At 33.6% G+C, this 24208-nt stretch overlaps 2 protein-coding genes across 2 annotated transcripts; one reads left to right on the forward strand and one right to left on the reverse strand.

Moving 5' to 3' along the window:
* Nucleotides 1–2783: 2783 nt before the first annotated feature.
* On the reverse strand, nt 2784–6892 carry LOC132724094 (uncharacterized). The gene is made up of 4 exons (XM_060708905.1): nt 6714–6892; nt 4244–4434; nt 3795–3911; nt 2784–3040 (listed from the first exon to the last, which is right to left on the reverse strand). The coding sequence occupies exons 1-4, from the start codon at nt 6793–6795 to the stop codon at nt 2981–2983; spliced, it is 450 nt and encodes a 149-aa protein (XP_060564888.1). The 5' UTR covers nt 6796–6892; the 3' UTR covers nt 2784–2980.
* Nucleotides 6893–16115: 9223 nt separating this feature from the next.
* LOC132724097 (universal stress protein Slr1101-like) lies at nt 16116–17960 on the forward strand. The gene is made up of 3 exons (XM_060708908.1): nt 16116–16140; nt 17025–17134; nt 17440–17960. Exons 2-3 carry the CDS (start codon nt 17036–17038, stop codon nt 17659–17661), a joined length of 321 nt encoding a protein of 106 aa, XP_060564891.1. The 5' UTR covers nt 16116–16140; nt 17025–17035; the 3' UTR covers nt 17662–17960.
* The last annotated feature ends 6248 nt before the right edge of the window (nt 17961–24208 follow it).

Genomic DNA, 24208 nt, shown 5'->3' on the forward strand with positions numbered 1-24208 from the left:
TTGATATAATGGAAATAACCACAGCGATGTCGTTGCCTATTTACATTTTTAAATCCATTATGTTTCCGAGCCGGTATTATATACGTTAGGATTTTACCGAGAAACAACCTAAAACTCCGAATCCATCCAAAAATTTAATCGAAGCTTGGCTTCCAGCTTTCTTCAAAATTTATCTGTCAGGGCTGGAATCCAAAATGATTTAGCCAATCAAATGTAATCTTACATAGCGTCATTTTTAAAAAGCAGCAAGTATTGCTTTGAGCGCAAAGATATTTATAATGATGATTAAAATGTTTGTTATCATGAATTCTTTTCAATAAATCATATTTACACTGACTTTTGATTTAGCGATTTCACCTGTTTTCTCTGTAGTAAGTTTTCGTTTGGTTAGTTAACATAAGTGTACATCTGGTTCTGTGCATTTTTTCCTTTTTCTTTTTTTTCCGGTCACTTTATCATTTCCGGTGTGTGTGTGTGTGTGGGGGGGGGGGGGCGGGGATCCCGGGATCCGGGACGCCCGGGATAGTATTAGATATATCGGGAAATGGAATAAACTATATTTGTGTTGATTATTGTCGTAATGAAAGGCGATTAAACGATATTTTTTTATTGTATGTTATGAATGGTAAATTAATTTAACTTAAGATTTAAATATATTTAAAGCTATTTATTAACAAACTTAAAATGCGGAAATCGCAATACTTGGTAATTAAATGCCTAATTAAATCAAAGTTTTTGTTAATATAATATTTGGCTAAATTTTTATGTTCATGTATTTAAATATTATTTTTAGAAAAGATCATAAGATATACTTAAAATAGTTGGTAACAAAAAAGATTTTTTCCATCAAAATTGATTTCAAAGTCCTGCAACTTTTTAATGGATTGAGATAGAGTCAAATGCTTTTCAGCGTTGGTTACACGTTACCTTATGATCGATCTGGGGTCATTTTTAGCCTGTCACAAGTCCAAAAGTTTCTTGGCGATGAGAGGGACTGCCGCCCCCTTCAAACCCCCCAAACAGAAGGGGGCACATCCCCCTTCTGGTAACCCCCTGATGTATCTTTTGGTTGGGGGCCCACGGATTTATATTACTATAAATCCGTGAGGGGGCGCGCCGAAAAAGTGGTCACTTTTTGAAAACAACATTTCTCAACCAAAAACAAGTGTTGGGGGCCTAAATAAGACATTTTTTCACCATTTGAGACAACAAAAAATGGGGAGGGGGGGTGAAAAGGCGTTAAAAGGCGTGTATATCGCGTATTGGGTTAATACGATCCCGGCTTTTCTGAATATGACGTGGCAGTGGTTAACTCCCATCTAATACCATCAGGAGTCCTCTTTCATAGTTGTTCATATTTTTCTTCACATAGGTCAAGGACACGTCTTATATAGAAACACATACGCACACCTTTATACCTTATTAATGACTAAACCTTAAACATTTGGCATGTGGTATTGCCTTGTTGACCACTTAAAAATTTTGTTCATGTATCTACATCATATCCATTTGTTTAAAATGTTTCACATACCAAGATGAAGTGGACATATAATTTTTATAAAAATGCTTAGGGAAAATATGTTTAAGCTTCAATGCCTCCAGCTTTAATATTGAATATGTACCAATGCCATGAGAACTTGTACAAATCAAATGTTAATCATGCCCTCGCCCACACCCAAGAGAGTTCCTCAGTAATATATTCCTGTATAGGACTTGTGTCACTCATTCCAATACTAAATAACATATTACAACTTAACTTCGTATAAAGAGACATCTTTATGAATTCTACCTATCTAACATTTTTTTGGTTAAGGTGAACAGGCCATATAGTAAATGTGCATAGACATAGGGACTTCATTCTATCTGTTTACATGCATCTTCATAATTATATATTCCTCTTTGTTAAACTGAGAGAACTGGCTTCCATAACTTTATATGTCACTTTTATTTTGATGTTCGCTGAAGTCTCTTCAGCTAACAGAACTGTCATTTTTACATCCTGGAAAAAAATTACGAAACAGTCTGATCAGGATCCACGCTGTTCGCTTACCAACCCTATTACAAGTAGAGAAACTGATAGCGAACAGCATGGATCCTGATCAGACTGCAAACGCACTATGTTGGTTTTGTCGTGACACGGCTCATATAATTGTCTCAATTGGATTTACGGCAACTCGACGAAATATAGATCAATTGATTTACGGCAAAATACGGATGATTCACTTTATGGTAAAGCAGTTGTTAACAACACCATCAATTAAGGATATAGAGGATATTTGTTTGTTTTGCATGTAAGATTGAAATATAATTTCACTGAGTGAACACCAGGCATAGCCACGAGTGGAAATATAACAGCTGGTGTTCACGAATGAAATATATTTCAATCTTATATGTAAAACAAATAAATTTTCTTTTTATTTCATGCGTTTTAAGTGATTTTAAGTAATTTTTACTGATTTTGCCGCGTAACGTCGCGCATTATCCTTTGTGACGTCATCACATCATGAGTCGCATCATCAATTTTGAAATATAGTTCTGTTAAATTTCTCTAATTTTGTTACATTTTTAACATTACGTATGGTGACATCGACTTTCTTTTCCTAAAGAAGCAAAATTTACGCATGACGGCATTTATTTCTGCCTGTTATTCCATTTAGTTATGATTTTCTTTTCGTCCGCATTCAGATATAGTCCGGCTACAGTGAAATTATATTTTATAAATTTCACTAGTGGTTTATCAGAATATAATCATCTGATATATTACAATAAAACACTGGAAAGCATGAAATAAATATATATAATTTAAGATAATTATTATAAATTCAAATGTTGGTATTATAATTTGGAGAGAACACATTCTTCTATAATTATCACAAATTAACGTACTCATCTCAGTTAAAGTTAATAGATTCATAGATTAACAAAATAATATAACTGGTGAATTCTGCCTTAAAATCCTGTGAATTTCGATATGTTTTCTTCATGCTTTTTTGTAGAATCTTTTACCGACAATGCTGCGGTCATCCATCGGGCTTGTTGCCTGAAATATTTACATATTGAATTCTAATCAAACTCATATCTGTGGTGTATTGAATGTTAGGCAATTTTTTGTCAATCATATTTTATAGAATCCAGTACTTGTAACAGGCATAGAGCAGGCCAATATATGAAGCTCGGTTATGCAAAAGAGAAACAAACAAAAAACTTCTTACAACTGATATTAATCACTTTCAAGTTCGCTTCCTGCAACCAACCAGTACTGATGTCAAACGAGAAATCTTGGTCATGCCTCAAGTCGGACTCGAACCCACGAACCTTATATCGAGAGGCAGTCACCTTACCATAAGGACGCCGCTACCGTTTAAGTTTTATGTTTTAGCTCTAATCAGAAAATAATGGACTCAACTTCTTTTAATAAAGTTTAAGATTTCTTCGGTCCGTCATATGAGTTTAGAAAATAAGAAGGATTGCTATATTTTTACGGCCTCTATATTGCACACATTTTGTTAATGGAAGCATTTTCTTCTAAAGTAAAAATGTTGTTGCTAGGTAAATTCTGTCACTGACAATTAATTTATGTTCCTGCATGACAAACATTTTTAACAATTACTGAACGAGGTTCCAGTACACACTTATTTCCATATCTTACCACAATTTTGATTGAGTCGACATGGTGACCACAGCAGGAATGTGTCCATGTCCGATGCATTTAATAAAAGTGGGCTAGAATGTACTAAATATTTTATGTACCTCCGTGCATGTACTTGATAGCTTTATAACATAATCAACTTTACCGAAACAAGTTCACCATCCTTAATGTATACAACAGTGACGTTGTCGAACTTCCTAGGACCAGTGAGCTGAGATCTGCTCTCGTATGTAAGTTTTCCGTCTTTAAAGGTGCATAGAACCTGCAAAACATGATTTATTAAGAACTGATCTTTTAACAAAGTTAAATTTTGAAAATTAACCCAATGTGCCTTATCATAAATCTGAAAAAGAAGGACTGGGCATGATGTGTTCTTTAGTGTGTTTGCATCATGGACCTACACTGGTGGCAAATCAAAAGGCTAAACACTTTTGGTTCCAGCAGGTTAAGGTTTAATTCTCTGACATGGCTTTGACTGGAAGTAAGTTTATTTGAGTGTACAATAAAGCTACCATTTGAGAATTGTGACATACTGGATTGAAATATGAAGAAAATAATGGCTGTTTAGGAGTTATTAGGTCTTGCAAATCAAACCTTATTATGGTACAAGGGATTCTCCGGTGATTTCTTATCTTTTGCTTCAAACTCCTTGTCTAGCTCATATGTGACGTCATCAACTACGCCTTTTATCAGTTCTGTAGAGTGGACAACTTTGTTTCCTTCAACCTTTATTGTCATGATCGGCTTCGTGGACATTATAAAATCTATGTCTTCTTTTGCCATTTCTGTAAAATGAATTTCAAAAATAATAGTCCACCGTTTAAAAGCCCATTATGCCTCATGAATGCTTCTTTTTTTCATTTCTCAAAAACTTTTTTTTATTTAGTTTGGTACCTTTATAGTATCCAAAAAGTTACTCATTGTCCAATTACCTGAACCCTCTTATTCAGCTGTTGCTTTTAGGCCATGAATACAGTAATAGTGAATCAGTATTTTGTATGGAAGTCAAAATACTACTTTGTTTACATTTTGCTACCTTCACGACAAATTAATTCACATTGATCGCTACTTTCTTTAGGGAATATAATATCTAACATTATCTTAAACCATTATTTAAATATTATCAAATTATTATCTGCCCTTTTTTAAAAAGAGAAAATTTATGTATTTCCACAACAAAATGTGCCTTTAACAAAAAAACGCCGTAAAAGAGAGATTATAGAGACCATATGGCTTGTTCAGAATCTAGCTTATGACATGAAAATTTGCATTCTGAGAAAATGATTGCTGTTTATAAAATGTTACACACACACATACGCACGCACGCACGCACGCATACACATTAGTTTTCCAACGGGGACATAGGAAAATTGCTCTGCAATCATATATTAATACCAGCATTAAGTCAGCTTTTAAAAGATGTACCAATAAATTGGCAATAATCATTTTTGGTCCATAACACGGCGTAGGCAGCTTAAAAATAACCCATACCATATTGCAATGTACAGATTAGTCACGGGACAGCACGGTGTCTAGTTGTAACATGCGACGCCCTCAATGCTTTGATGTAAATGCATGTTCGATTTTAAATAAAACGTATGTAAATATTGAGATAAATGAAAACATACAGATTATGATGTATGCTAATGTGAGGTAAAAATACGTGTCTGTAGGAAAAATGATTTACAAGTTGAAAGTTCAATGAAAAGTGTAAAAATTACATTGCAAATTGTTCCTCCCTTTGTCATAGTCTGTGTGACAGCAATATGAATAGATTACAAATATTTGCACAAATAATTGTTGAACAATGCCTGTCTTTCTTTTCATGTTTGCTTTTTGCGTTCTGACAAAGTAAATTCTTGTTTAACTACCAATGTCATGATTAGTTTTTTTCAACATGTATATTTTTTTCTATACAGTTGAAACTTGAATAAGCCAGACGGTATTTACTTTTGTATTGTTCTTAGATAATACGGTTCCCGCCGCACTTACAAAATTGAAAATATGTTTTCCCGCCATAATTACAAAAAAAGTGTTGGGAATACGGTTTCTCTCCACAATTACAAAAGTGGGAAAACAGTTTCCTATCATACTTACAAAAGTGGGAAAACAGTTTCCTATCATACTTACAAAAGTGGGAATACAGTTTCCTATCATACTTACAAAAGTGGGAATACAGTTTCCTATCATACTTACAAAAGTGGGAATACAGTTTCACGGTTGGGCCGTGTTTTTAAACAGGCTTTAATGTATTAATGGCCAGTGAAGGGTTAGATATCAATATATAGTTCATATTTGAGAATTTTGCTTTATAAAGATGTAAAGTATACCATTCAAAGAATGATGCATAAAACTAAAATTAAATTTTGCGGAGTATAGTCTGAAAAAGCGCGGAAGGAGGTTAATTCCATAAGAGTCGTTTTTTCATCTTTTACAAACAGCCATTATGATAATTTTGGGGTTCAATATGAACATAAGTACATTATAACTATTTATACAATTCTTCAAGAACAGAATGATTTCAACAGTAAAAGCATCGCTTCCATTAGATATCATCAGTTCATCATAAAGGTGCTAGTCGCAATGATTTGACCTAAAATATGTTTAATCTCGTTATTTATGCAATGTAATATCAAATCATTTAAAGAAAATAAAACGTTTTTTTGTTTGTTTTATTGTTATAGAGAATATAACAAAAAATCAGATATATACTATTTTTTTAATAATTTGATATTATGTTGCATAAATAACAAAATTAAACATATTTAGGTGAAATCAATGCCACAAGCACCTTTGGTACATCAGTGTAAATCATGTTTTATTCGCAAACTCATAATTCGTACGCATTACACGCACGCATAACGAAAAAACACACGCTAGAATGCAAGAACGCAAAAAGAAAACTAAGAAAAACGGTACGGTTACAAATACTGTACTATATTCTTTTCAGAAAGGGGAAAAAAATAATGCGTTTTGAAGAAAAAAAATCAAAATAGACGTCATTTCGACAAGGAATCGGGATAAGACAGTGATCTACTATATAAAATAGAAAAATCAAACTTACTGCCAGCTTCCATTGATTCTCTGAAATTTTCGTCCCGGACATGGTTCCAGGTACCGCATAACGTGTTTTTCAGTTCCTCCATATTGAAACAAGTCTGGACTATTTGTAGATGACACTCGAGGACGACTGTGTTGAACTAAATGATCGACTGGGCATGTCTTACTTTCTACACTTAATATTAAATGTATATAGATAAGAGTATTGATTTAAGTGTGCCAATAATTGGTAAAATTTTGCATGTTATATTTGACCTGTACAAATAACTAAATATTGATAAAGATATTAGGCCAAAAATTGCTAAAATTCTAAGTTTTATGTCCAACCATTTTTCGGATTTTAACTCAATAAAATGAAAATGTTGGTTCTGTTGAAGATAACCTGATTTAATGAAAATAGAGCCGTGTCATGACAAAACCAACATAATGGGTTTGCGACCAGCATGGATCCAGACCAGCCTGCGCATCCGCGCAGTCTGATCAGGATCCATATTGTTCGCTTACCAACTCTATTACAAGTAGAGAAACTGATAGCGAACAGCATGGATCCTGATCAGACTGCGCGGATGCGCAGGCTGGTCTGAATCCATGCTGGTCGCAAACCCATTATGTTGGTTTTGTCATGACACGGCTGAAATATATTCATAACTTTAATACGACAAAAATGCAAAAGGCCGGGTATTTGTTTTTTTAAGTTATACAATGGAATCGACAAAATGGAAAAATTAAACAAAGACCAACACAGAAATTGTTGCAGCAGACTATGTTTGTTTTTTGATGGCTAGTGATTTAACTACACGTCCACGCCCTAAGCTTAAGCAAAACTCAACACTTGAACATAGAAATGGTGATTTTTTTTACTAATAGGACATCCGCAGATATAAATGTTCCTACAAAACATTGTTGAAGTATCATTTTTCCTCATTTATCTAACCTTGTTGATGACCATAACGTAGAATATTATATGAGCCGCGTCATGACAAAACCAACATAATGCGTTTGCGACCAGCATGGATACAGACCAGCCTGCGCATCCGCGCAGTCTGATCAGGATCCATGCTGTTCGCTTACCAACCCTTCTACAAGTACAGAAACTGATAGCGAACAGCATGGATTCATGTTGGTCGGAAATCCACTATGTTGGTTTTGTCGTGACACGGCTCATATATACATGTAATCCGTTCCTGATGCATGGTCTCGTTTGTGTTGACAAAGTTCTTGCATTTTAGCACGACAAGGGGTCATGAAACACACAATTGTTTTATGTCAGCCTTTTACCTGAGTTTATCAACTTCAATTTTGAATTTTTTGCAATATTATCGCTGTTTAAAATTTAGACAATCGATTAAATGTCTAAAAATACATTGACCCCACGTTATTACTTGCCGGGTTTATGTCAAAGGCAGGTTGCAATATGAATAGATACAGAATTTCGTTCGTACGCCTGTTCGTTCATAATTCCTGGAGTAACTCCGTCTTAAAGAAGCTTCAGTTTGTATATTGGTTGTCAAAGCGGGTTCAGATTCAAATGAAATATAATCTTTCACAGTACATGTTTGCTGTTCAAGTGTTTAAACAGCTGGTCTTACTTCTTTATTATACGTATAATGAGGAACTATCTTACGCAAAATTAACCATTGTACAACTTGCACCCGTCGGCATCACCTCTCCCCCAAAGCAGATATTCAAATATTCCTTATTTCTCAATTATTTCTTTACATAATTAAAATGATTTAATCAACGGTCACATTGTCAATAAAGGCCAATTTTCGCTAACCCTTTATTTAATAGAACAGGGTAACTTACAAATAAAGACCACTTGTTTGTAACAGCCGTGTTCAGTATCACCCTTGGATGACCTTTGTTCACGGGTTTTACTGTAAAGTTAATTTTTTCAGAAGCAAAAACTGGAAATTATTTCTTGTCTTAGAAAATAAAAGTACTATAATTCAATGTTAAAACATATTTATTTATCTTTAATCGTTGAAAGTTCTACAATATAAAAAAAATTTTGTGTAGTGATATTCTGCAAGCAGACATTTACAATAAATACAAGCACTTGTAATCTGAATGTACAGATCTAAAACAAAGTGTACAATCAAAGTCAATGAACTATTCTACAGTACTTTCAAATATTTAGAATCTACAATGCCCGAATTATTGTATTCAGGTGCTTTTGTTATTTTTCAACAGAAATAATATCAAGCAGAAATTATATTATAAAATAAATAAATTTCGATATGATTTCTGTATTTGACAGCTGATGTTAATAAACATACATTTATTTTCTTTTCACTTTGTTTAAATAGTGGTGAAAAAATGTGAATTCAAAAGAAATGTTACATTCCCCTTTAATCTCAAATATGAAACTCTCAAGTTAAGACATTAACTTTCTTTTATAATTCTTAACACTAAATAAACTTTCTTTTATAATATTTTATAAGAAGACCTCTGAGATAGTCCAACTAATTGTGCACCGCGGTGAGATATTGTAATATTTTATATTATATAGGGGCAATATCTTCTCTCTCCGTAGCAGAAGCGAGATTCTGACCCAGAACAAAAATATATCAGAATCTAGCTTTGGCACGTCAATATATTTTGACTAACCTTTGAGGCACTAGCTCCTGGTAGCCATTTGTCGGGACTTGTATCGAAGTTCAGATGAGATTTTTTTACGTTATATATATGTGGACAATATTGTATGTGTGCGTGCGGGCGTGTGTCCTCCGATTTCAAAGATTACTTCACAAGCTCAGCTGTATGTGATGGAGCATTATCATGGAATAGACGAATATACATGAATCCTGACACAGGATCTATAATACTTTTGCCCATAGGCACCGAAATTTTACGACTATACCTTCACGGGTGAAGAATATGCAATAACGGACCTTCTTTGTGCCCAAGGTCCTTTTGGCAACTACAAGCTTTCTACGTGTTCGGTTAGCTATATTTTGTTTCCAATTTTTATTAATGGTTTGAAATAGTGAAACCATGTTAAGTATATATACAGAATTTATTTTAGTTCGACTGTGGAAGAAGCTATATAAGCTTATAGACACACTTTCAAATCCGTTCCTTCTGACCAATGAGTGTAAAGTTTATTGATGAAGAAAACAACGACTTGCCACTGACAGGGGTTGAACCGATGTGGCTAGAGATAATAAGATAACTTGTCCGACGCGTTAACCACTCGGCCATGCCGCCACTTAAATTGTTTCGTTACCACTAACAATGTTTGCAAACTGTCTTTGATTGGAGCAATTATTCAGCGTTATGGAATCGTGTACCATTATTTCCCCGACTTTTCAGACAGTTGGTCAGAAATAGGCCAGATTTTTTTGATTTTTTTTTTTTGACGGACTCCATGCTAGTCACAAATCGTTCTTAACCTACGAACTGTCTTTTAATGTTGTTGTTTTTTTTTGGTAGAAATTGCTTTAAAATGTATAAATTTGGCGAATCAAGCCGGTGGACAGGGTTTGACCCTCGGGACAGGGTTTGACCCTCAGTACCTGGCGGCATTCTATATTAGCTTAGGTCAACAGTTTTCAAGCACTTTAGCGGCCTTGTTCTTCCTTATAATGCTTATTCGTTTAGTTAACTGTAAGGGAAATAACCTGTCAGATTGACTTTCATATTTAGGAAAATTAGTTTACTCCCTTAGTAGCAAAAAAAGGCGTTATTTAAATAACATAATTGCATCATCAAACCATGCAAAAGGGGAGGTCAATCATAGTTTATTTTATAAACAACATCCTAGCACGTACGCCATCGTCCGTAACAAATCGATTTGTATGCAAGTCGGCTTACACATTTTACACGTCTTGTTTCACATTTTAATGTGTATGAAATACTGCAGTAGTACATGGGCTTAATTTTGTACTGAGCGCGTGGTTATTAATTGTTTACGTTGCATGCTCGACAAAAAATATGGCGGAACAACAAGTTGAAAATTCGGCAGAGGGATCATCTCCAAAGAGAAACATTTTGATTGCTATGGATGGTAGTAAACATTCAGAACATGCTTTTGAATGTAAGTAATGTTTATTTTTGTAATCCTTCATGCGTTAATTAAACATTTTGTAAAGCCAAATTGCTTAAATATCCCAACTAACGTTACAGTCTAATTTAATTTTACTTGCAAATACATGTATTACAACTGTGTAGTGGGGTGCTGTATTGTTTTACGCATGTAGATTTAAGAAATTAACTTTTTACATATTTTATAGATGCACACGGATCGTAATGTTATGGACGTACACTATATCACCGTAGGGAACGTGTTACAGTATCGCGTTTTTCGGTTACAGTATAGAATTTTCAAGATGGAGGATTATTTGTTGGGAGGACAGGTAGGTGATTTTTATTCCGGTCCATACTACAAGTAGTTTAGTTTCTAAAAGATGTTTTTGTGCTTTACTTGGAAGGAATAGAATCCGGTATCTAGTCATATATTTCTTTAGACCCTGCACCGCAGATTTATCGCTATATTGTCTCATAAATATGCAGATTTGACAGTTTGGAAATTTGAATCGAGAGACCAACGCATTTTTCCTGCAATTTCGACATTATTTATGCATGCCTAGAAAAAGTGAATCTACAAAACGTTAGTCCTTTATGTTAGGAAACGTTTATAAAAGTAAATGACCAGTTGAACCTATTTTCCTGTTCGTTAAATCCGTTTGAAAAAATAAACAATGTTACAGTATAGAGCGAGGTAATTTGTGCAGGGTTACAGCATAGACCTAGCGATTTTTATCCGATTTTGTTACAGTTTATACCCAGATTTCGGTTACAGTTTAGACTTCGATATTTTCTATATATACTAGGTAAAATGTATGAATGTTACATAGACTTTTAAATCTCTGTGAGCTTATTGGCCCGATGGCTATTCGTCCGTCTGTCGTACATATGTGTGTGCAATCTCATCCGCTCAGTAACTACTTGACTAAATGTGATGAAATTTACATGACTTTCTACCAATTAAGTTGTTCAAATGGTTTCGGTTGCAATCGGGGATACGAAAACCCAAAACATAGATTTTGAAAAAAGACAATGTTTAAAGACCCTTCTCATCTCGAACCAAAAGCATTCAAATCAAATCATGATCATGGCGTCATTTCGAATGCTTCTTTGTTGAAGTTACGATTATTTTGTCATTATTAAATTAAAAGTCGTTTTTCTTTATTTCAGACATCCTGTATAGCAGTTTTCAATTTTTTGAAAAAGAAAACAATATTGAAAGTTAAAGAGTATAAATTAAGGTCAGACAATTACAATATTTTTTTTTTCTAGTGAGCCTGATGGAGGTACATAATAGTGGCAGAGTCGGGATAAGGCCGTCGACTTCAAATCATCGTTCATTTACTGCTGTAGTTGAAATCCAATCATGACTTTGGATTCTTTGTATGTGAGGAATTTATAAAGCTAATTTACGGAAGGTCGGTGGTTCTAGTCAGGTGCCCGCTCGTGTCTTTAATGTTTCACAAAGGGTATCTGGGGTCTTTCTTTACACTAAAGCAGAAATGTTTTCACATGACTTCAGTGTCGTTGAAACTTAAAATCCGAGAAAGCCAAACGTAACAAAATAGAGTTAAACAGAATCCCTAAAGAAATTTCAACACAACAAAATTGAAAATATCCATAAACCTTTTTAAATACTCACAAAATACATTATGGTAGATGAAAATTCCAACTTAAAATAAAATTTAAGGTTGCAGTATTGCTCACTTAAATACTGTTTAATCATTCTTAGGGTATTGCCTGCCTGTTAATTGTGTTTTTTGACAGCTTATCTATGGTATGCAGGTTTCATGACTTCCGATCCCCTCTCAAAATTTCATTTTGTTTAGTTTCACTCATTGTAATCTCGTTTAGGGCACACACAATTTTTAACTTGGGGGAATATGCCGCTTTTCACAGAATGGCAATAACGTGTCACATTGACGGTTCCATGATAACCGCCATATGAACACATCCACAGATGTTAAAAAATCTGAAGTGTACCAGTTCATGTTTAATGTGAATTCTGCTGAAGCCGGTGCTAGGAGGCGTGGACGGTAGCTTGCAGTTACCACTACCTTCCATGAACAGGTTTAATCAAACTGAGCCTGCAACATTTTCATGTTTTCCGTGTTGGACTTCTGTTAAGGATTATTTTTTCTCTATTTTATTACTAATAGGCATTATTATAATGTGTAATGATATCAAGCAATAATCTTTCTTCTCTCAATACAATTCGATAAAAGTTACTGTTGTTGTCGTGAAAACAGTCCTTACTTAGGACATTACTTATTCTGCAAAAAGTCTCAATCTGAAACTTAAAGTAAGAAAATAGCAAACTATAACTTTTCTGCTATTGAAAAAAAGTAATAGAACCTTTTAAGAATGTATTAAATAGAAAGGTATGAGTTATTTCATAAAAATAATGGATACACGAACTTTAATTGAAATTTGGCAAGTATCTAAACTGTAACAGAAATCTGGGTATAAACTGTAACAAAATTAGATGATAGTCGCTAGGTCTATGCTGTAACCCTTCGAAATTAACCTCGCTCTATACTGTAACATTGTTTATTTTTTCAAACGCATTTTACCAACAACAAAATAGGTTCAACTGGTCATTTACTTTTATAAACGTTTCTAAACATAAAGGACTAACGTTTTGTAGATTTACTTTATCTAGGCATGCTTAAATAATGTCGGAATGGGAGAAAAATGCGTTGGTCTCTCGATTCAAATTTTCAAACCGTCAAATCTGCACATTTATGGGACAATATAGAGATAAATCTGCTGTGCAGTGTCTGAAGAAATATATGACTAGATACCGGATTCTATTCCTTACAAGCAAAGCACAAAAACATCTTTTAGAAACTAAACTACTTGTAGTATGGACCGGAATAAAAATCACCTACCTGTCCTCCCAACAAATAATCCTCCATCTTGAAAATTCTATACTGTAACCGAAAAACGCGATACTGTAACACGTTCCCTACGGTGTATATAGCTAACGCATATACACGTGCATGTACCTCTCAATTTAAAGCATATTCAAACTAGAAATGTGTCCATAGGACACGGGTGCCCCCACCGCGCCACTGTTCTGTCAATCTTTTTACTAAGTCAAGGGAAATAACTCTACAAATATTTGATAAATCCACAAGCGAAACTCCAGGTGCAAATCTAAAATATGCTGAGCAACCTGCCCATAAGGTTTAATGACTATGTCAAATCCAAGTTGAAAATTGCAAAAATTTTCTAAGTGAAGGGCAATAACTCTAAAAATACTAAATAAATCCAGACGAAAATACCTGGTGCACAACCCGACATGCTTTATCAATTTTTTCTGTAAAGTTACAAAGGCTTCCCCAGGGGCAAAAAACTTTTTGAGGGTTTCGTTCGGGGCACCCTGTTTGGGAAAATTTCCAAAATTTTTTCTAAAATCCCAAGGGGCAATAAAACCCGGGAAAAACTAAAAAAAATCCACATGAAAAATACCCCCGGTGGGAAAACTACTATGCGATCAACATTCCTGTAAAATTTCATGACCCCTAGGTTTAAAAAAACTTTTCGGGGGGTTTACCCTTTTCGACACAAAATTGAAAAATTGAAAATTTTTAAATAATTTAAGGGCAAAAAACTCTGAAAAATTTCTAAAAAATCCAGACAAAAAATACCCGGGGGGACAAATACACATTTCTGTCAACATTCCCGGGGAAAGTTTCAAAGGGCTCAGTTTAAAAAAATTTTTTTTGGTTTCATGCCGACACAAGGCTTTAAAATTTTCAAAAATTTTTCTAAATCAAGGGCCCAAAAAAACTCTGAAAATAAATTAAAATTCCCCGAAAGAAAAAATTTGGGGGTTGCAAACAACCATGCCTTTATTTAACATTTCGGGGAAAGTTTCCAATTTACTCTAGGTTTTAAATACTTTTTTGGGGTTTAAAATGCGACACAAAAGTGAAAGGAAAGGGAAGGGGAAACCCCGGACGGAACGGACAAGGGGTTAAAATTTCCGGCCCAACTTACGGTTTTTGGGGGCCCCCCAAAAAGAAACCCTCTTAAAAGGTTAACCCTTTTTTTTTCAAAATTTAAGTTTTATATGTATCGCATGTTGTTTCAGCATGTAATGTGAAAAATGACGTTTTTTTACCCAAAACCCCTTTTTAAATCAAAAATTGTACAATCAACAAGGGGACCTTAGCCCTTCCCCTTATAAAATTTGTAATGTTTAATTTTATGGGAAAATTTTTTTAAATTTTTTAAAACCCCATCCTCCCCGAAAGGGCCCCAAAATATTTCCCGAAAATTTTAAATTTTGGGGGAAAAAAAAGTACTGGGGTTTTTTTTTTTTTAAAAAAAAATAAAAAAGATTCCAAAATAAAAAAATTAAAAAAATTTTCCGGGGTTATTTGGGGAAAAAAATGACCGATTTTGGGAGTTTTATTTCTATGCATTATTACAAATTTTGGAATTTTCTTGTTAAAATGCAAGTGCGGGGTTTCCCATTTTGTTAAATTAATCTTTGTTCACTTTACAATAAATTTTTCTTGTTTTAAAAAACATTTTTTTTAAAAATTTTTATTTCTTATTTTCATAAAATTTTTAAGGGGGGAAAAATTTCAAAGGATTTGTCTTTATTTTGAAAAAGGGAAAAAAAAAACGGAGTTTTCGATTTAGATTGGGAAGGTGTCCCGTTGGAGCTTTTCGCTACTTTACACCATAAGCTCCAAAACCACCCCGGGAAAAACTGGGGTTTTTGGGGGAAATGAAATAAAAACGAAGAGTCCGAAAGGGATTTGCGATTTGATGACCCAGGGACTTTGAAAAGTCGAAATACCCGGGTTTTGGTTTTGACACGAAGTTAAATAAAATCACGGTTTTTGATCCGGTGGGTTTTTCGGGTTTTTTTCGGAATTTTTTTTCCAATGATCGGGTATTTTTTCGTGTTATCGTTGTTTCGAGTTGTGTGTGTGCGTGCATGCGTGCGTGCGTGCGTGCGTGTGTGTGTGTGTCGCGATGTCCATAACGGGACATCGTGAGATTGTTATAAAAAATAATTATATGTAGCGTTGTTATAACATTAATTTAAGTCTTCCTGAAATTTAACAGTTGGGTAAAAGTTTGGTATTGATCTCTAAATCCCTGGTGGAAGCTCACGAGTGTGAACAAGAACACGTTAGTTATATCACCTATACTGTTTACTAGTTGCCTATATATTCTGTTTGATTTAAGTATTTCATTACAGGGATGTATGAGTGAATGTGTTTTTTATCAATGTGGAGTTGTTGCCCTTTTGAATTGGGCTTCAATTTTTCGGGGTCTTTCAAGGGTTTTGTTGGAAACACATCTAATAACAAAGGACACCCGACAACGGTTTTTTAAACTTGCTCAACAAAGTGCAGGAATAGAAGTCAAATTACCAAAGTAAGAAATAAATAAACAAAGGGTTCTCAGTTTATATTTTTACATGCTTTTGGGGGCACGTTCTTTTTTTTTTGCATGATCTTTACTGTAGAACGAATTTCATAAAATGACCCAAAAAGCAAAAACCAAACCCCGTTAACATCCCTAAAACTCGGATTTTCGCCATGGCAATGATTTCTTTTTTTTTTTGTCAGAGAGATAGGGTCTTATTTTTAATTATTTACCATATCTTAAACACTCAAAGCATATCTCGCTATGGATTATTGTTACACCTCTAATGGGATGTACTATGCAGCTTTAAAGATGAAAAAACGTCAGCCTATTTTATCTTTAAGCATCACTGAATCTGTGTTTTTATAAGTTCATGATGTATAACTTCACATTTATATCTTTTAAGGTCATTTAAACACACATAAAAGTTTCTTTATCAAAGATCGTCTGCTTCTACATTTTTAAATTCTAAATGGCAAGTGTAAGCGCTTAACACTTAGAAACTTCTTTTCAATAGATTTTGCAGGAAAAAGATTTTATAGAGAACATACAGAAAAAAAATATTGTTTAATCATTTATTCATATTCATTAATGTGTATACATTGCAGTGTCCTATTTATTTGACTTCATCTTCAGTGGCACATTTTAATAATCTTTCAAAACAATTGATTGCCGACCGCTCCTCACATTATATATGAACTCCGCTTACTGGTAAAGTCTTCTGATTTTACAAAATACTATTGTGTTATGAAAGATAACTTTTAAAACCCCTGGTATTGTTAACAATTAATGTAAGGTTGGTAAAAGTAAATGCTATTTCATTGGCCACTGTACTGTAAACTAATTATCAAAAATGTGAATTATTCTAGAATAAAGATTTGTTTGTTTACAGCGGCGGCATTAATGGGAAGTCCAGCAACTAAACATGCCATGTTTCAAGAGCACGAGGACCAAGTGAAGAAAGTATTCAGATCTATTGAAAATATAGCAAACAAACATAACGTGAGTTTACTATATCGATGTTTGACTGTATTTCTTACTTAAGTATCCATTATGCATGCATGGGTACAATTTTTAGGCATTTACCTAAAGATCAACTTTTTCTGCTCCTGAAAGCACTGTATTTCTATATAAAACCAACTGATATAATGATAAATTGTTCAGATATTTTTAACTTGCACCCATGTGTATGTATGGAATGTTATTTTGAAACCTTTAGTAGAAAATATTTCCTTTGATTGAAGCCAGTCTTTAATTTTTTACACAGTCCTGATATACATGTATGATGGAGTCTGTTGCATCTTTAGGTACCACATAAATTGGAGCGTTTAAACAAACCGGAAAAACCGGGGGAGGCAATAATAAAAGCCGCGGAACAACAAGACGTACACCTGATAATCGTAGGAAGCCGAGGTATGGGTACGATCAGACGTACAATCATGGGCAGCGTTAGTGATTACATCATGCATCACTCGCACGTGCCAGTTGTCGTCTGCAAGCACGAGGATGAACACCATAAACTAAAATAACAAGTGTGTTGATTAAAATACGTACATGTATGTTGTGCCATTTTAAATATACATGTCCATTTATTTGATAAGATCACTGCTGATTGTCGTCAAGTTTTATTTTGATGTAAACTGTTTTACTTGAAATGTCCGATACCGCAACAAAGAAACATGTTCAGAGTTTTCTCGTCCTAGGTGAAACAAGTGTCTTAGATTTTATATAAGTGTTTACGAAATAGAAAGTGAAGTTTTCACAATGGGTTTCCCCGTTGTAATGATTACTTTAATTTTGTTTTATCTTAAATATATTTCATTGCATAATGTGCATGTATGACAGAACAGAACAGAACAGAAATTTTATTAAGACTTGTACAAAGTACATCATCTACAATACATTATATTCACATATATTTTAGCTGCATGAAAATTTACAAACAAAATCTGGATATCAATTTTACGTTTCTCAATTAGTTTAATAATAAAATATAAAGTAGGTAAACTAACAAACGGGAGAACAAGAACTGCATAGCTACTGAAAAAAAGATGGCATTTTGTATGATTTTTATAATAAATTAAGATCAATTATGAATATTTTTGGCTGATGGAAACAAATCATTTGGAGATGAACATTTGATTCAATACTCAAAGACATTAATAAGCTTAAAAAGTATGTATACCCAATATCGCAAAGAGCTTCTTGAAACAAATTTTGATAAAACGCTACAAAGCTCATTATTTTATGTGTTTTGAGTTAACAGTTTGGAAGTAATTTGTAAAATATCTGAATGGATTTCTTTAATAGGTAAGTTATTTTTAATATTGTTTTCTTAATACCGTCATACCGATTTTTACCATATACAAAAAAAAATGGTATTCATCTTTCAATATCTAGATATTGCAACCACAAACATATATTTCTTCCGGTCGGAGAATCCTATGTTCTACTAATCTACATGTTTTGAATTCTAAGCGGAAGACATTCATTCTTATGCTACAAAAAATAAAATCTAAACACCTAGGATAGTATATTTCAAGATAACTTCATTATCAAAACAAGAATTTAACATTTCTTCATATATATACATAAACAGGCTTTTTCCAGATTAACTGAACGCCATCTTGCTTGAAGGAATCAAATAAGGCGACATTTATTAATTCTGAATAAAAAGCATAAACACGCTATGTCTATTGTATGTTAAATATGGTTAAATCAAATCGTCAATGTTAAAAATCACCTTATCAGTATTTTTTATTTAAAAAAATATTTTTTATACAAAATTTTTTTCTAGGAACAAAACTACAAACCACCAAATTTGGGGTTCCCACACTGCCCTTTATGGGCTTACTCAAGTGCTTGAGTATAGAACTGTATTTTATATCATAATTGTCTGTATTTACACAGTTTTAAACAAATTTAATAATTCTTACATATCTATGGAATATATAATGGATATCTTCACAAGTTCCATATAACTAGTATTACATATATTTAATTCTAAACTTTTAACAACCTTTTCAAAATTTTCACCATGTATTCTTTCCAATTTCCTTAGAATTTAGAATAACCCCAAATTCTCACCATGAATAATTTTAATCATTGGTTGAAACGAAGGCATCAAACAACTGAACATAATGTTTTTGACTAGATCAAATCTTACATTTACATAACAGTATGTTCTTTTTGATTTTAAAGCTTTTCTTCAATTAACGTGTTCTTGATTTAGAATAAATTTAACGCTTAGTATAGTTATCAAAATAGATACCTAGATAATTTGAATCCATTAATCAGCTTTCGATTCTTGGCCATTCATAGGTCCAATGCTCAAGATGCTAAAATGCAACACCCCTTTTTCGAATACCATGGATAACATTTTTGTTTTTGAGGTAATAACTTTTAAGGCCCCAAGTTTACAATAAGACAATAAGAAGATTCAAAAGAAGTTTTGTCATTACATCTTCTGGGTTTGTTTTATGACACAATTAACATTATTTACAAAAATAAGCAATAATTAAGCTTAATATTGACACATGTAAATACAAAACGCCAAGACACTAATTTGAGGCCGCGTCTGACAATAAACCAACCATAAATGAGTATTTGCGACCATACTTCAAGCATAGAACTCAGACCGGCCTGACGCATCTGCGCAGTCTGATCAGGATCCATACTGTTCGCTTACAAACCCTATAGCAAGTAGGGAAACTGATAGCGAACAGCATGGATCCTGATCAGACTGCGCGGATGCGGCTGGTCTGGATCCATGCTGGTCGCAAACGCACTATGTTGGTTTTGTCGTGACGCAGCTCATTTGTTATTGCTTTCATATGAACAGTGGCCTTTGAATGGCCTTCATTACTTTAATTCATGTTTTATTTATTGTATATTGACAATGGTTAATTAAAAATCTTATATGCTATATTGTTTTGTTTACTTCATATTTGTATATTCAATCGGTATTTCTATAATTTTGGTAAACAGGTTTGCTTAAATAGAAATAACATATCGCATCTTTACATGAGTTATGTTGTACTGTAGTTTATTTCTCTCAATAAAATGACATCGGTGAATAACAAGTAAAAAAAATAAAAAACAACAGCTTTTTTGGGCATTACCCACCCAATTAATTGTTGTAGAATTATATGAATTACAGATTAGAGACATGAGTGTTGATTTTATCTTACTAACATTTAGATACTTTGTCGACATTAGCCAGTAAGTGACGCGGAGAAATGCAAATTTATCTGCGTTATTTAAAATGTATAAAATATGGCAAAGGGGAATAACTGTATGAAACAGATGTCTGGCTTCTACGTATTTTTAGCATAATAGTGTTTTATTGTTCATGAATTTATAATCCATATGCTTTATGTTGCTAAATTCATATTTTCATGTTGTACACATATGTAAGTATCAGTATGACGCGGCTGTTATTTGGTAAGCTCTGGTATTAGTAAAAACTTTAAGCTGAGACGAAATTTTACATTACATTATGTACTACATTTTTGTAATACTTATGCAAGATTTTTGTTTATTATTTTATTATTCTTTACATCTGGACCAATTATTCCATCTGTTATATTTATATTGTTTTTTGTTAAGTGACACCAAGTGTTTGTTTTGTTCTAAAGTAGGTATGTTTGGTATTTTTGTTCTACACAATTTTTGGCATGTTAACAAATGACCAAGATCTAATTTCAACAAATGTGAACAATATAGGTCTCTGCTTTTATGTAATAAATGCATGAACTTGAACTGTTTTGTGTTTGAATTACACATGTATATATGAGCTGCGCCACGACAAAACCAACGTAATGTGTTTGCGACCAGCATGGATCCAGATCAGCCTGCGCATCCGCGCAGTCTGATCAGGATCCATGATGTTCGTTTGCAAACCCTATTACAAGTAGAGAAACTGATAGCGAACAGCAATGTTGATCCTGATCAGACTGCGCGAATGCGCAGGCTTGGTCTCGGATGCAATGCTGGTGCGTTCTGATCAGCTCATTATGGTATGGTTGTCACATTTGGCGCGGGCTCATCATTTATGTTTAAATACAGCACCAGTTGCAATCCTTACAATTGATATATAACAAAAGAAAATATCCGAACTAAGAGTCAACTGTGTAGACAAGGCACGAAAACGGTTGCATTGTTCGATTATGAAAGTGACCTCAAACATACATACTAATTATACGCGGTTTCTTTAGCGAGAGGTCAACTAAGACTAAGACATGCGCAGTTGTTGTCATCGCACTTATTTAGGTTTAACAACAACTCGTTAGAAAATATTTCCTTTGTTAGCTCCAGGGCTAATTTTAAGTTTCATATTATAATGACTATTTCATATGAGTAACAAGGTGCACAAAAATTATATTGTAATGAATCGGGACCAAAGAATTTCAAGAGTTTTATGGTCGTTATCAAATCCTTTTAATTATAATTAGAGAATTCCGCAGCCAAAAAACTTTGAGGAAAGTGTTATACACTCGGAAAATCTACTCAAAAAACATTATATCTAGAGAATATTTATCATACAGACAGAAAATAATGCATATTTGCATAACTGTGTGATACAAGACAAGCATATTGGTAAGAAATGGAGTATTGCTAGAGAGTTTTCTCACTTGTGGGAACTTTTCATTTTCGTTTAACTTTGCACTAAACCCCATAGTGAAGCATGAGTTGTGTTGAATTGTGATTCTCTACTTTTCGTAAAAATATGATACAATAAGAAGTTAGAAAGGGGTGCATTTGTTATGTTAGTTTAGCAGACGAGAAATATAATTCTGAAAACAAATGGAAGACAGGTGTGTCCTAGTGCTCCATACAAAGAAATACCTAGGCAAAAGTATTAGATGAGCAAGGGTCCCGGTGTAAATACAAATTTGGTATGTACTCTATACATGGAAATAATAGTTTTTGAACAACTCTTTATATAATGATGTTACAGCTCACGGCATATCTAATGGTACTATAGTGGAGGAATCTGTATTGTCTGAGCCCTGGGGTTCTGCATTAAACAGGAATATTCTATTTTGAAGTTCGTGATGCAATATTAAAAATCGGGATAGAAACAAAACAGGCATTGCTGATGGTATTGACGATCTGCACATATGAAATTTTTTGAAAGATAAATAGTAAAATTCAGATTATATAGTTTTACATAAACTCTTTCTAATGTTTGTTTATGAAACGTGGTATGTCCTTGGTGAACTAGGGTAAAAGGTATTAATTAACGACCATTCCGAATCAAATACTAAAGATCAAAGGGATCCAATCGAATTAACAGGGGTAAATTACTTTGGACCCAACCATGTACAAATTATATTGTTATAGTTCTCAAATGAAGACTTAGCAAACTGGCTTGAAGATAATGAAATTACTTGCAGAAGGGGCAAAACGGTTTTTCAGAAATAGAGAAGTACTTTAACAGATCATATTACATAGCCTAAACAAGCACTTATTGAGTAAAACTGGCTACTTTTGGGCTTCCAATTGACTTCAGAAGGCATATGATACTGTAGTTTCCGGCTCTGTTTGTTGGAATCGTATGCTACCATGGGTGTTAATGATATTTGAATGTTAAAGCATTAAATCTTTGTAGCTAATAGTAAGGTTCTGGTGTTAAATTGAATGGCTACATATAAGATTGGTTTTATGTAAGATTGGTTTGGAGACATAGGATGCATTATTGTCACCTGTGCCTTATTTAATTGTTTTAAATAAATGAACTTGTCTTTACTATCAATACACGCTTAGATTTGGGCTTAGAAATTAAGATGATCGGTACTGGAAGGTATCTATTCTTTTATACGCAGATGACATTGTTCTACTGCAAAAATGAAAATTGATTTGCAGACTATGTTGAATACCGTTGTTGTGATTGGTGTTATACCACTATGTCTATTAATATGTCTAAAAGTAATGTTATTACCAGGGTTACTTTAGAGACACATTTCATAGGTCTAAGATCCGAGTATGATAATTGTAAATGTAATGGCATGCGTTAGCACTATACAAGACAAATAATTAACTATATTTAGGTTTGTATTGAATGAGTTCTTAGATTATAATGTAAAGCAAAGTTTTATGTCACAAGCAGCAGGATAGAGCCTTGGGCTTTTAATTGCTAATATTTCAAACTATGAGTGGCATGCCCTACCATGTTTTAAACAAAGTTATGTCACGACTCCGCTAGTTTGCCGGTAGTAGCATATGGGGCTCTATATTTGGGGACAAACAGTATGCCTGTATTGAGATGCCGATCCAAAACAGGAGCTATGAGGTTTCTTTTTGGGTCACAGATAGATATACCCAAATCTGCTGTTTGCTGGTGACTTGGTGCTGGGAACCCAGTGTTTGCTAAGCAGGTTTAAAATGTGGGTAATTAAATGTTTTTATGTGATTTTCAAGTATGGCCAGATTCTCCGTCTAGATAAAACGATCTTTAAACATTAGTAATAATGCTGTCTGGTACCTATAACTTAAAAATGGAATTAAGAGTACAGAATATTTTGAAAGATAACAAACTTGTGGTGATTATATTGCTATGGAACATGTACATGTTACACAAGAAAGAATTGTTAGATAAAGTTGTAGATAATGTTTTTTTAGTGAATATCTAGACAAATTTGTGATTGATCACTTTCACTGATATACGTAGTTTCTAGCATTTCGTGGTCTTAATAGAACTAAGACATATAGAAACATTTTCAAGTTTAACTATGAGACGAAGAAGGGGATGTCAAAACTATAACTGCATAGCAACAGATCTTGCATATGCCTAAATTTCGTATATATGTGGAGTAGCACCCATTATAGGCTAGAGACTGGTAGATTGAGCGGACTTGGCAAGTAAATGAAATAGAATTATTGTCCTTTAATGGCATTAGGGGTAGAAATGAAAACATGTGTTGTGTAATCTGCAAATGTCTATTCTGACATTAGGAATCTTATAAAATTTTTATATACATGTATTTGTTTTGACAAATGTCAGACATAATACCCCGCGTCGGAAAAATCCCCTTTGCATACCCGGGACAAATCCCCTTCATGGGTGGACATAAT

This window comes from Ruditapes philippinarum, unplaced genomic scaffold, assembly GCF_026571515.1.
Source record: "Ruditapes philippinarum isolate M1 unplaced genomic scaffold, ASM2657151v2 ctg5696_1_1_1_1, whole genome shotgun sequence".
NCBI classification, from domain to species: domain Eukaryota; kingdom Metazoa; phylum Mollusca; class Bivalvia; order Venerida; family Veneridae; genus Ruditapes; species Ruditapes philippinarum.

Coding starts and splice junctions, on each gene's coding strand:
- LOC132724094 (XM_060708905.1), bottom strand. CDS start 6,795: ATGGAGGAACTGAAAAACACGTTATGCGGTACCTGGAACCATGTCCGG. Junction 3,912..4,243: donor ATCCCTTGTACCATAATAAG/GTTTGATTTGCA, acceptor CATGTTTTGCAG/GTTCTATGCACCTTTAAAGA. Junction 3,041..3,794: donor AGGATGGTGAACTTGTTTCG/GTAAAGTTGATT, acceptor TAAATATTTCAG/GCAACAAGCCCGATGGATGA.
- LOC132724097 (XM_060708908.1), top strand. CDS start 17,036: ATGGGAAGTCCAGCAACTAAACATGCCATGTTTCAAGAGCACGAGGAC. Junction 17,135..17,439: donor ATATAGCAAACAAACATAAC/GTGAGTTTACTA, acceptor TTGCATCTTTAG/GTACCACATAAATTGGAGCG.